Here is a 14,673-nt window from a genome sequence, read left to right on the forward strand (position 1 = left end):
GAATGGTTGAGGTTGGAAGGGATCTCTGAGGATCAATTAATCCAGCTCTCCTGTTCAAGCAGGGTCAGCTGTATCAGGTTGTCCAGAATCCTGTCCAGATGGCTTTTGAATATCTCCAAGTATGGAGAATCTACCATCTCTCTGGGCAATTTGGTTCAGGCTGATCATGTACTATCATCATCCAACTTCTTTTGTGTGTCTAGAGAAGACAGACAAACTCCTCCACAATATACAAGGCAGCAGTAGATTAGCTGTAGCTGTTTGCCACTTTACTAAGAGCCATTTATGTTTCCTTCAGGATTTCACTCAGGTGAATGCAGTAGCAGAATGAGAACAGGCCCATGGGCTGTAATGTCGATTTTTATCCAACATATTCTATACATAAAACATATCTGAACCTTAAATTTAATAATAATTTAATAATAATAATTCTAAAATGGGAAGAGATATTTGGAGAGTTTCTTAATACTCAAATCTAGACATTTAATTGTCACAGCCCAGCTATCTAAGGGTTATATTGATTTCAGCTGGACCACAGATTTAGATCTGTTGAAAAATCTTGAGATATCTTCCTATTATCTAGGGATTAATGCTTGGTTGGTTTGCTTTTTAACTATATACTTACTGATTTTCTCAAACATCTACTGCACTGCTAATTTTAGTTTTAATTTCAAAGCAGACAAGAGCAAGAGGTCTCTGCAAGATTATCATGTTACATCATTGGTCTGCACTAGCACAAAGCTCAATTTGCTAAGTAATAAGCAACTTAGGTGAAAGACAATGACTGAGAAAATACAAAGGGTATCATTTACACCAATGTCAATCAGAAACAGCTCTTTTGAAATCAACTGAGTTACGTTTGTATCAAATTGATGTAAAAGAGATTCAGGTTTGCAGAACTCTGATTATGTGGTAGTCAGGAATTCATCTTTATTGGTCTATAGCAGGAAGCATTACAGACTGCTGTGTTAAAGTACTAGATACCTGGAGATCTGCTATAATATTTCAGTTTAACTAAAATGAGGTTTACACACTTATTTGCAAATCAAAACCATGTCACTGTTCTAGCTCACTGGCTCCCATTACCTTGCCTAATCTGCTTCATTGTATCCACAGATTCTGGAAATTAGAGAATTTTATCAGAGGCAAGAGAAGAGTTGTGTGTCCTATTTTCTAAGGAAATCAAAAAGAACTCTTCCAATTACCTACCACTGACTATTAACAAATTCTTGTATAAGCAAAATTTTTTATTTCTTGGATTGGAAACCGGCTGAACTGCTGAGCTCAAAGGGTTGTGATCAGTTACCCTACTGGTTGCTGATCAGTTCATCTGGAGACCACTTGTTAGAGCTGGAAAGCTTGATACTGGGGCCAGTCCTGTTTAACAACTTCATTAATGACCTGGACAATAGGACAGGATGCACCCTTAGTAACTTCACTGATGATACAAAACTAGGAGTGGCTGATAGACCAGATAGTTGTGCTGCTTTATAAAAGACCCTCATGGGCTGGAGAACTGGGTAGAGAGGAACCTCATGTGGTTCAATAAATGGAAATATAGAATCCTGCACCTGAGGAGGAATAACCTCATTCACCCTAAAAGGCTGTGGGCTAATAAGCTGGAAAGCAGCTTTGTAGAAACTGGGCATTCTGGCGGACAAGCTGACCACGAGCCAGCAATCTGCCTTCATAGCAAAGAAAGTCAAGATCTTAGGCTACATTAGGAAGAGCATTGACCACAGGTCTAGGGAGATGAACCTTCTCCTCTATTTAGCACTAGTAAGACCAAATCTGGAATGCTGTGTCCAGTTCTGGGCACCTTAATATAGGAGAGACATGGACATACTAGAGCAAGTCCAGCAAAGTACCACTATAAGGGACTGGAGCATCTGTCATATGACGAGAAGCAGAGAAAGCTGGGACTGTTTACCCTGGAGAAGAAAAGGCTTGGGAGAATCTTACCAAAGTGTATAAATACTTAATGGTGAGGGGAGAACAGATTCTGCTCAGTAGTGCCCAGTGACAAGAGTGACAAGATGAAAGACAATGGGCACAAATTGAAACACAAAATTCTGTCTGAACATAAGAAAACAATTTTTTACTATAAAGGTGACTGAATGTGGAAACAAGTTGCCCAGAGAGGTTGTGGAGACTCCATTCTTGGAGATATTCAAAATTTAGCTGGACACACTCAGGGACAACCTGGTCTAGGGAGCAGGAGGGTTGGGCCAGATCTCCATAGGCCCCTCCTAAACTCAGCTATTCTGTGCTGCAGAGTTTGCCAAAATTTGTTTATACACACTAGCACTAGTTTTTCTGTAGTGGTATATTGCTTCCATTAAGCTTCTCAAGAAGGAAATAGAAGGAAAGGAGAAAGACAAAACATCTGAGCTGAAGAATTTATGTCCTACCATTGTTTAATTTAGATTAAATATAAGAACATAAGTAATTTACATACTACTAGCACCATATTTCCAGTTTGAATTTAGCTGAAATACAACATAAAAAACAACACAGAAGACTTTGCTTTACTTTGAAAATGTTAACAGACATGGAAAATATTACATATTTATCTGAGTGATATGGCCTGTCACATATCAGTAAATACAATCTTAGTAACTATGCTTCCTAATAGTCACTTACTAGTAGCCAAAAGCTTAAGTCTTAAACTATGCTGAGTTGAGATGACACCTATTCATTTATTTGCAGCAGCAAATTCTGGTCTTTCAAACCCTTATCAACCAAAAACAATATTTTTCCCCACCATAAAACAAGCCCATTTTTTCTAGGGCTATTCTGACCCAAACTAGTCACAGGCATTTATGTAGGTTCCAAAAACACTATCAGTATGAGGCTTAAATATTTACAATATGACAAACTGTGTGTTCTTGCATCATCATGAGCCAAAGGAACAAGAAGCACTGATGAGGTCAACAGAGGTCAATAGCTTTGACCATTTGTTCTCTTCAGAGAACAATTAATTTGCACTCATCTTAAGACTAAATGATTTGGTGATCTTGCTGATTAGAAAGGCAACTCAAGATGGCCACCACAGCATAAATGAGATTCATCTCTCCTGTTTTTCTGTAAAGCAGTATTAACAATTTTCCCTAGTCATAGTGAAAGACAAGTGTCATGAACCATCAGAAAAATTTAGGAATTGCGTAACTGATTTGAGTTTATACTGTTGTGGCATTGAAACTATTAAAAATGTTTCATTTTTAAGAGGCTATAAATTATACATTTAGGTAAACCTACTATATCTCAGTCTAAAAACTTTAAACAATCTCCTTTTATCATTTCTAAATACAGACAGTCCAAATGCTAACTGTACCAAACTTTTTTTTATTTCAAACAAAATTCTGTACAAAAACATCATACTAGGCAAAGAAAATCAGTGACTTCAGCAAACAGCACATGACAACTTGCAGAAGGCTTTAAGGTTTACATTTTTATTATACAAGTGACAAGTAACTCTCCTCTGGGCTACCTAGAGTTCCTTGTTTGATAAATAAGTGCAGGTAAACATGTATTAACTTTGTCTACTAACGTTCAACAGAATGACCTAGAATTCACCTACATTTACCTATCTGAAAGTGGTATAGTGAGAGTATTCTCCCTAATATATGTTTGTAATTGTCCCCTCATTAAAAATGGAGTTTGTAAACAGTGGATTTTCTACTTCAAAACATGGTGTGATCACTGCTTCCAAAAGAAAGAAGAGGGTACTGTCAATTTCTGATTCTGTTCCTGATGACAGTATAGTGATCTGCTGCTACAACTGCAGATCTATGAAATGAACTCTACAGCTGTAGTGGTATACAGTATCATATGCATAACACTAGCTTCTGTGGGTTCCAACAAGATTTGAAACCTGGTAGGTCTGCTCAGAAACAAACTACAACAATTCCTATGCCAAAGACTTTATAATCTTAATACTGCTTGAGGCCTGAGTTCAATAACAAAATCTGTCACACTGCAGCTGAGTCTTAGCAGACCAAATACATCTTCAAAATACTACGAGTAAAGCATTTGGGAGTGAAAATTGAAAATTCCATGTGAACGCATGAAAATTCCAGTAACAGCACACAAACCCTGACTTACATACACAAGCATAAACAAATACAAATCTGTGCACAATAACTGGAGTTTTCATGCATACATGCAAGCAAAGTATGAAAAAATCAACAGTTTCAGAATGTGAGCTCTGCAAGAATATATACAGCAACTCACTCAAGCAGATCACTCCAGAAACACTTAACAGAGCAAGAGCACTTTGCTACTTTTGGCAAAATATTTCTATTCCATTCACTGAAAAATTTACTAGAAACTATGAACAAACAACTCAGCAAAGAACTCAACTCCTTGAAGTGTCTATCACATCTAAAAAACCAATAAGGAATAGTGAGCTGAAATATACTTCTGTGTTCACTCTGAATCGGCTGATGAATATTAGTATAATGGAACTTGACTGAGTGTGCCTAATAACAGCTCACCTCTTAAAACTTCTTTAAATTGTCCCTAGTCTGATGAGGCCGATTTGATACTAGGGAAATTTGCTGCTACGGAAGAGTGTTCTGCTTTGAACCATTTCATATCAGTAAAAAAACTACTTACCAGTTAGAGCTGTCTCTAGCAGGTAATTTTTGCCATGACATAGTTACAGTGACAAATCCTCTTATATGTAAGCAAAGGCATTAGACTTCACCCTTTCCTTTCTAAATCTAGTAAAATTATACAGACTCAAAATCTAGCAATGATCTTAGAATACATTTTATGTTTATTTGTATTGAATTTGAAAAAGGATAGTAATGTCTCAATAGTGGAAGATACAGGTTATACTAAACAAAAGAGGTAAAGTGACCTCTTTCACAATACATATTTGCATGTCAGCTAGCCCATAATCCTTGAAATTAAAGGGTTCTCAACCTTCTATTTAATACAGGAAAGACAATACATTTTATGAGGGTGATGAACATTTAGGTTACCTTCTATTCAAACAAATTTGATGAGCCATCGTAAAACTAAGTGACTAAAAACCTGAGCCTATGTTTTTAACACACACCCAATATTTGAATTTTATTTTCACTTATGTTAACTTTCTACTCTTTTAAATTTCACTTCTCTGGTAACTATTCAACATTTCTGTTTATTTGTTTTTCGTTTTGTCTTTACTACTTACTTCTGTGGAGGAGAAGGTTGAGGATTAAAATGCACAGACTGTTGTAGAGGAAGCATCTAAGTAAAAAAGTATTTTAAAAGTCAAAAGATAAAGGCTAGCAAAAAAAATTAGGCTGCACTATATAAAGTCAGTCAGGTCATGATTACAGGTTCATACATTTTAGCAATGTGAAGAAAATGGTTATGTAAATACACACAAGTATTAACATCAAACAGTATTAAATTATGTAAACATACACATCTTCTGTGGCCGAAACAAACATCTACTTGTCTCAGGATGCTACTGCAGCATAGCTCGGATTTGTTTTGAAGTAGATTCATCATTCAGGTGTTTTGTAGTGAACCTAAAAATTACAATTACAAATTAAAACAAACAGAAAAGTGAACTTTAGTGCCTGTTTTAGAAATGAAACTACTATGTATTTACTACTGATGAAAGAATGATACTGATGGTAGAAATTATATTACTGTGTATTTAAAGACACTTATATGTTGTCATTGATCACTAGAGCTTAACTGCTAATGGTCTGTCAGGTCCTCCTTACCTTCAATATACCCTTTTCAATAAATGATTCCCTGTTAGCAGGTGGAGAATTGCAGTTCCTGGTCTCAAGCCAACACTCATAGTAACTTCAGTGCAACAAATATGTTAATTTAAATTTAAAAGACATGTCTGCAGTCAAAAACATCTGTGACTGAGCAGGAAACTGAATTCAAATCTTATTTCAAGGACAGCATTTGATACTGTTTACCATTTGTCTACTAAATTATCGTAATTTTTTGCAGGAGTTCTCTCTTTGTTTTCACTTAGAGGTCTCAAAAGAAAAAAACATGGAAAGGCATAGAAATTAGGGTGAAAACTACAAAAGGATTTAGGAAGCTAGCTTGAATTTAGGCAGAAACTAGAAGTATAATTTTAAGAGTAGATTTCTTAAAGGTCCTGTACCTTTACATTTTCTGATGTACTGTTACATAGAGGGTTTGTTTTATTTTGTTTTGTTTTAAACCAGTAGTTTGTTCAGCGGTGAGTTATACTTCGGGGAATATCCTGGAAGGACTGAAGAGCTTTACTATATATTGTTTTTTCATTTAAGCCCAAACATTCCCCATTGTTTATGTTCCTAGAGAGACCACTCATCACATAAGCTCAAAACATACCTCTGGGATTTAACTCCACATCAACTCTAATTCAACAGACATGATCAGCAAAGATGGAGGTGCTTATGATTGTAGTTCTCACTCTATCCAATAGCTCAACAGCTACAGAATTCAATACAGCTGTAGTACTACAGTACCAAAACAAAATACCAAACTTGGTACTATGTCTCTCTCCTCAATTTCAGAGAAGTCAGACCAATAGGTACTGCTTCCAAATCAGTGCCTTAAACATTTACCTACAGGCCTTAGGTTGAAGTTGTGTTATTTAGTAGAATTTTAAAAGTTTACTAGATCACAGGGAAATTGAGAAGGCAAGTATCAAGGGTATTTACATGAGAAATGGAAGTTCTGCTCTTAGTTTCTGAAAGTGTTCCAACTACTGGGGATAGTTTAATAAAAGAAAAAAAATATATACTTGTGCCTTAAAAACTGACACTCTCTATTCAATCTGTCTAAAAAACACTCTAATGCAGAAATAGATGAGTAAATTAGTTATCTAAATTTGCAGTTTCTCTCTCCTGTTCCCTCCTCAGACTTTCCCTAACCTTCTTTACCAGGTCTGCACAGAGTGCTAGCTATTTGCATCCCGTTTTGAGGACTTGATACTCTTGATACTCTAGACAGCTTAGGCAATTATTTCAAATTCTGAAGACTGTTCTAAGAAAAAATGTCTAACAACTAGTTCTTGAGCATCAGCATTAGTTTTTAATATAGCTCTAGGTCATTTGTCAGAAATGACTTAAGTCTACAAAAAAGTCAACGGTGAAATCTGTCACCTAACTTTTCTATAACTAAATTCAAAAATTCAGTGTTTTGGTGCTGCCTGTAACCAATATAGACAGAAAAGTAATTCAACTTATCTTAGAAAAATATAGTATAAATCACTCTGTGAAAATGCCAATTCCTTCTCTTTGAGAATAATGGGAACCTAGAAAACTACCTTAGACAATGTTTACCTTTTAGTTAGTAATTATTTTAGGAGATTAAACAAAGATTTATTTAAGTATCTCTGAATAGGGGCTTTAAGACTTCCAATATTCATACTCATTGCCTATCAAAGTGAAATGGAACTGAAAGGTATTAATTTTACTTAAGAAAATCCCAGATAAAACACCTGAAAGGGCATTTTTTTTTTTAATAAAACAAGCTTCTTAAGTGAGAAGAGTCTTAAATACAAAGAGGTTGGGAGAGAAAAAGAAGAATTTCAGGCTGAATCAAACAATTATCCCATACATACCTGAGAGCATTCAGAAGTCCTTCCACAGTGTCAGGTGGTTGTTCCTTTAAAACTTTTATGCAACCCTTCATCTGGGAACAGAAGGATGCCACTATTGAACAATGATATATAAATCGTACTAGCTGAAAACAAGGAAAAATTTCACTAATGATAGGCAGCTTAGTTTCTTACTAAGTGTTAATGTTGTTCTTTGAGACATAAGAAAAGCATTGTAAGTTATTGAAAACTATCTTAAGTCTATTAAAAGTCTAATTTTAGCAAAAACAATGTCTACTTTAATACGTATACATACTTTAATAAGTATATTACCTTGCATATGATTTCTCCAATCCTAACTTTTTTTTAAAAAAAAGAACAGCTGATATAAGCTAAAAATGGTAAGATTTGTAAAGAGTTCCATGCCATTGCTTTTAGCATCTGTCAGAGGAGATGCTTCAAATCTGACTTTCAGTTTTGTGCTTACACACAGGGAAGTAATTTTCATTATTCAGTTTGTAGTTGTAAATCTAATTGGTGATAACTTATGACTTTTTTCATAATTAATAGCTACAAACTTAATCTGAGAAGTCCAGGATGTTTGATTTTAAACACCACAGTGAAAGAACATCTGTCTTGGAGACTCTAAAAAACAGACTGAAAACAATGTTCAAATTTACAAAAAAGGAAATGAAGTACAGAGAGCAAAGGTTGAACTCATCTGATCAACTATACTGACTCCCTATACACTCAATAAAGAGAAACAAGAAATTCCTCCAGCCTATTCAGAATATAGTTTCAGATATGGTGAATCATACTGCTGAAGTGCCCCTGGTTGCAGCCAGGCGAGCCTTGAAGATCTCCAGAGAAGGAGACTCCACAACCCCTCTGGGCAACCTGTTCCAGTGCTCCGTCACTCTCACAGGGAAGAAATTCCCCTTCACGTTCAGGTGGAACTTCCTGTCCTTCAATTTCTGTCCACTGCCTCTTGTCCTGTCACACAGGGCAACTGAAAAGAGTTTGCCCCCATCCCCTTGACACCCTCCCTTCAGGTACTTATACACATTGATAAGATCCTCCCTCAGTCTAATGAATTCCATCATATTTAACACAACAGATAAAGATAACGCAAAGAGCCTTCTAACTTTCCAAGTCACATTACAGTGCTAAATCTAGTATTTTCTTTGTAGTTAAACTGCAATGCTGTCTTATTAGGAAACAGTTAACTGGAGTCCATGTATTTGGCAATCAAAATTTGGAAAATGTAATGCTTAGCTCAATTACCAGCCTAAACCACAGGTCTGTTGGCTCATTTCTACCTGTAAGATAAAGCTAGCTATGCAAATAGCAGATCAGATGAAATGCTCAGGGTAGCAGGACATACTGTTAGATAACAAAGTTACTTCTCATGAATCAGAGACACTTGAGACACTCCACGTTCCTATCACTCATTACAGGCCTAGATGCCCCATCAGATCACACCTAAATGCAAAGTGGAATAAAAATTCAATACATTGATTTTCTCCTTAGATTTAAGAATTCTAACAAAAAAATAAAGAAATTAATTAGGACATCTAAGCTAGGTGCCTCTAATTAACAGCTTGAAATACAGCCTCTAGTCATGAAAGAATAGGGGAATGGTAATTTGCTCCACTGTCCTCGAACTTTCCTTGAAATGGTTCTCAAGAACTGACTGGTCTACAGAAAAGTCATTTTTCATTAAAACCAACACATCATCTGAAATATTGTAACTTTTTTTTTTTGTTAGAGAAGGCTCTCTCAACTAAGTAAATTAAGATTTGGGATTTTGTATCCATTTTTAAAAACTTAACTGCATATTTCATACCTCCTAATGGAAGTGCTTCCTTTCTACTTTATCCTGTAAGATTACAGAGCTTTATGATAAAAGTGAAAAACAAAGAACAAACACTGTACTTTTAGTCCTAGCAAAAATTGTGCTTATATAGTAACACAGCCCTCTAGACAAGAGACTGAACTAGAAGTCAGGAAGTCTGCATTCAATTCACAGGCTTTATCTGCTGCATGACCTTTAGCAAATCAATTCACCTCTTTGTGGCATAGTTTTCCTTTCGAAAAATAGTCAAACAAGTGATGCAAAAAAATACTCATATCTGCAAAAAAAAAATGCTGAAAATGACTCAAAAATAATAAAATATATATTTATCTATACATTGAAGTAGGTTATCTTGCAAAGGGAAAGGCTATTAACATCTTTTTAATGAATTACAACTTATTTCCGCTGGGAGACATGTTTCAGGAGATTCAGGGTTGTAAAAACATAAAAACACATAGCACAGATAGAGCACTTCTCTATGTGTGCCTGTAATATGTCAGATGAAAAAGTAATTTGATTTCCCTGCATCTGGCTATGCCAAAACTAAAACTAAAGGCTCATTATCAACATGACAGTAATAACATCTAGGTTCTGCTACTTTAGGTCTCAGCCAAAGCAGAGAAAATGTGGAATATTGGCTATTTTACAACAGAATTACTGCAAAAAGTGAGCATTTCAGAATAAATTACATGATTATTAAAAACTATGACAGTAGAATTTATTCCAGAGTAGGTGTAATACAAAGTTATTTCAGTGTAACTGTATAGTTGGTAGCAGAGCAGAGCTAACAAAAACAAATGATTACCTGTGTAAGGAAGAAAATTTAAAGAAAAAAGAGTCTTTATTTTAATTTTAAACAAGCTAATATATGAAAATATGTAGGTGAAGATGAATTTAAATTTTGCAATTTGAAAACTATTAAAATGATTTATACAAAAAGAGTAAGTTTGCGCTGAAGAACTCTAGAGGAGTATTCTCAAACTTAGAATATTAAAAAGTCACTCTTACATCAATCTTTGATGTCTTTGAGAAAGCTCCCACAGGGTGAACATGATCATACAGAATAATAACTCCCACCATTACTCGCATGCAGAACATAAGAGTCTCTTCACTGGTGAATCTACTCCTGTACTCTCTGGAAAATAGAACAGAAGTAAAAAGAAAAAAAAAAGCAGAAATGTTGACTTTTTAACTGGTCAGTTTGCAAAGCAGATTATGAATGTATGAACTCTAAAAATTGTATTTTAAGGTTGAAAAAGAACCTTAGTAATATTTTAAAGAAATTATATGCAAGTGGGGTCTTTGAACTTCAAAAATCCTTGCCAATTTAGAAGGAAAGCTAGGAAACAAAGATATGTAATTCCTTTCTAACATTCCTTCAAAGTTCAGATTCTCAATTCTGTGAAGTCAGTCCTGGACATTTCACCAAAGGCTTCCATAAGTCATGAAATATGATGGAGATTGACTATTTTTTTGTTTATTCTTAGAAATGTAACATCCTAGGACCTCACAGGAAAGCTACTCTTTTAGTTTAAATTCCTACTTTGAAGTAGTTAAAATATAGGTGGGTTTTAATTTCAGCAGCTAGTAAGCTCAGGGATTCATTTTGGGTGGATTGCCTTCACAGGCACCTCTTGCTCTCTCCCCCAAATCTAGAGGCAACTTCAACAACTCACGTTACCTTAAGAATCTAAAACATGGAGGCCAATTACATGGGACTGGACTGAATTCATGCCAAAGAGTTTTTCCATCATTTTTTCAATGGTAAAATAAGCATACTGATTGCACAGTTTAAGCAGTTCCTATCTGTTCTAATCTCTGAAATCATCAGAAAATGAAAACTGAACTATTTTACAGAAGAAGCCTGAAAAACAAAGCATTCACTGGTTTCCTAAAAGTATTATTGAGTAGATGATACATTGCTAAGTGATACATACATTTATCTTCTGTCATTCATTGGTTTTCAACATAAAATTAGATTTTTTTTTTTACTTTAACATTTCAATAAATCATTAGAAGCTGTAATACGCTATCTCCCAGTTTATTAGGGCTTCATTTTTCTTCTGTTTAAACAGTCCAGCATCATAACGTGGTCAGAATAAAAGGCTATGAACAGCTAAATCTGAAAATGTTTGATTATCACACAATTAAATACACTGACTATATTGTTTGATATCTAGTTTTATCTTCTGTTGGATGAATCATAACTTTCTATTTCTCTAATCATATAATAAGCTTACACAACCAGGTCAGACTTCAGTGACTACTTTCAAGACATCCCCTGGACTGTGATGTGACTCCCATTCATGTACACCTCTCCAGAATTTTCATAAAACAAAAGCAATAACTTGACCATTAAGCCTTCCTTAACAAAATTTAATGCTTGTTCACAAAAAATATCAAAGGTAGTTAAAATAAGAGACTAGGCTTTCTAGTATCAGATTATACTTTGGATACAAACCTGGTAACAACTTAAGGCCAACATAGTGGAATTCATTTGGAAAAACTGATTATCCTAAAATACAATGTAAATTCTCTCATACAAAAAAAAAAAAAAAAAGATTTAATGTATAACTTACGGTGTTTCCAACATGACTTTACATATGCTAGCCATAGTACTTAGACAGTCCGTTGTATTCTCAATTGGCAAGGTTTTATTCTAGGGTTAAAAAACAGCAGCGATTCAGTAAATCATCTTGTAAAACTAAAATTAAGAATGTATTGTACTTTTTCTCTCCCATTACCTACTTCTGATACAAAATACGTAGTTGCATTACTAAGTGTCTTCAGCATTGGTGTGGCTTCTGCATAAAACAGGGACATCCTATTGGCCATTTCATTGTTTACTTCGTTCTCAATGTCTAGCTGATGAAAATATGATGAAAAAATTAGTAAAACCCTTAAAATTTCCAGCAGCAAGAAAGTAGGTAGTGCATATTCATGTCAGCATGCAGATTGTTGCATGAATAGTTTCAGTCTAATTACTTGATCTGGATTCCTGATTAACTCTGTGTGAAGGAAAGAACATGACAGCTAGTAAATCAAATCAAAATAAAAACAAAACATTACCACAACTGGCATAAATGCACATTGGTAAATACCTCAGTGTGAACAGCATATCAAAACTGTGTTCACTTACATGCATATTGTTTATTCTGTTGCGACTTATTGTCCTCCTATAATAACTGAAGTCGTTCTGAATTGCTGGGTTTCTCATCTTAAAGGAAGACAGGAAATGATCAGTTTCAGGTGTTCAAAATATATGGAAAAAATCAGGACATAATAAAAGATTGTATTAACCTTAAGTTCATCAAAACGAAGAGTAAAATGCAAGATTTCTGCAAATTCTTTAGCTAGAGCTTGTTCCCGTTCCAGGTGTTGAGTTGGAGTATAAGGTGGGCACGTCAAGGACTCCAATAAGCTCTGCAGGGCTTTCTCTGAATAAGAGTTAGAAGCAAAAATTTTATTCAGCCCACATTATAACAATTTTCTAATTAGGTTTATAAATATACTTTGTCAGAAGGGAAAGAAATCTTTGAATATGCATAGGCCTGGCAGGAATGTTTTTTCTTATTATTTTAAGGCGAGAAACATTTGCCAGACATCTGCCTCTTCATCATCTCTGCCATTTTCTCTCCCTTTTGTATTACTGAGCTCTTTTCCCTTTTCTCACCTTTCTTACCCTGTCATCCTTTATCTGGACTTCCTATCAAAAATGCTAAATAAAAAAAAAAATGTTAAAAAAGAGGCATTTTTCCTGCATCCAAACATTCTGCCCTCTCTTCTTCATTTTCCTCTACCGACCATCAGCTCAATGTAGAGAAGGTTCTCGCATGTTACTAAAATTGTATTCCTAGCCACTGACAGCAATGTGGTCCACCTCCTGTAGCTGTAATTGCTAGCATTACTTAGAAAGTGATAGGTGTAGTAAACAGAGTGACACTGTAGAACTGCCTTCTATTGTGGGTTCTCCCACTTTGTAAGTTTTTGTACACTGTTCCTCCTTCAGATTCCCAATTCAAGGTGTAATTATATGGTTTGGAAGGGGCTGGAGGGGGATGGGGAGTGGCAGTAGATGTGGGAATAGCAAAACCAGTTTACAGTATGCCCAACCTTAGATTTTCACCCTCTAAGACAGCGTTTTGACACTTCCCTCCCTCCATTATCCCTACAAAAGAAGTTTCAAAATATTTTCAGTTTTCATTCTTTTTAAAACTCTGATCTCTTCAAGAACTCAGTTTACAAAAGATAAATTGCATTAGTACAATAAAGAGCAGTGAATTGCCGAACCATGATACAGAGAAAATTTATAGTTAAAATCACACATACTGCTTATATTCTTTAGTACAGATAGCATAGATTTAAGTGATGAGGTGATAAACTACAATAATTTTGAAATTAAAAATATGCTCTGATAAATGTAAACAGCAGGTAAATCTCTGTTGATAAAGAATAACTTTTAAAAATGGTAAAAGAAAATTCATGTATCTGTATAAAGTAACTTAATAGAACAGATATATTAAAACAGGGCTCACCTAATCTGAGTGAAAACTCGTAAAAGCGCTTCAGCCTTACAACCAGAGGACATACTGAATTCCATGCTTTTTCTTGCAGTTGGATATCATTGGGGTTTTGTATTGCCTGAAATGAAAATGTCACTGTGAAGAACTATGACTCATGAATGACAAGTAAAAGGTGGTTCAGAAGTTTTCTAGTACATTATTTTGGAATATAAGTATTGTAAAACTATGAACAAATGACACTGTGTAGGAACAGAAAATCATTAAGTCCAAAAAATACCATTATTTTCCACCTACTCTCTGCCCCTTTAAAATAAAGATTTAATATTCTTTGTTCAAGTGCAACACGCCATACAGGAATGTTTCAAAATATTCTTTGGGGAAAGAATATGCAGAAACATCCGGGAAGACCTTTTGTATGACTACTAGTTGCAAAAAGTTTTGGGTTTTGTTGTTTTTTTTTTTAAAAGGTTCTAATGCTTTTGAAATCGGCAACATATTCTTAAGTAACCATCAGCTCACACTAACTAATTGTGAAGTAGATGCAAGAAAATATCTGGCTGGTTGTAAGTTATAGGACCAGTTTCATGCAATATGACACCCGTGAAGTTCAGAAAATATTGTAATTTATTGTGATTCATTACTTTATTTACATAGGAGAACAGTTACTTTTTGTTCATAGTATATTTCTGACATCTGAGTATTATTTCTTCCATATACTCAATTTTTATTTTTACTGTAGGATA

General features: G+C 34.8%; 1 protein-coding gene across 9 annotated transcripts in view; it reads right to left on the reverse strand.

Annotated features, from left to right (window-relative positions):
- Positions 1-3,325: 3,325 nt before the first annotated feature.
- The window catches only part of CYRIA (CYFIP related Rac1 interactor A), a 60,201-nt gene continuing 48,853 nt past the window's right edge, over positions 3,326-14,673 (reverse strand). For 7 of the 9 annotated variants that reach the window (XM_062573147.1, XM_062573150.1, XM_062573153.1 and 4 more), the window contains 8 exons: positions 13,943-14,048; positions 12,708-12,844; positions 12,547-12,624; positions 12,156-12,272; positions 11,987-12,066; positions 10,416-10,542; positions 7,577-7,698; positions 3,326-5,525 (listed from right to left, as the gene is read on the reverse strand). In XM_062573147.1, coding sequence (XP_062429131.1) covers positions 5,462-5,525; positions 7,577-7,698; positions 10,416-10,542; positions 11,987-12,066; positions 12,156-12,272; positions 12,547-12,624; positions 12,708-12,844; positions 13,943-14,048 — 831 coding nt within the window. In that variant the 3' untranslated portion in view covers positions 3,326-5,461. The remainder of the gene's footprint in view (positions 5,526-7,576; positions 7,699-10,415; positions 10,543-11,986; positions 12,067-12,155; positions 12,273-12,546; positions 12,625-12,707; positions 12,845-13,942; positions 14,049-14,673) is intronic. The other 2 variants (XM_062573151.1, XM_062573152.1) reach the window with 1 other exon arrangement.

This window comes from Rhea pennata, chromosome 3 (genome assembly GCF_028389875.1).
Source record: "Rhea pennata isolate bPtePen1 chromosome 3, bPtePen1.pri, whole genome shotgun sequence".
Classification (NCBI taxonomy): domain Eukaryota; kingdom Metazoa; phylum Chordata; class Aves; order Rheiformes; family Rheidae; genus Rhea; species Rhea pennata.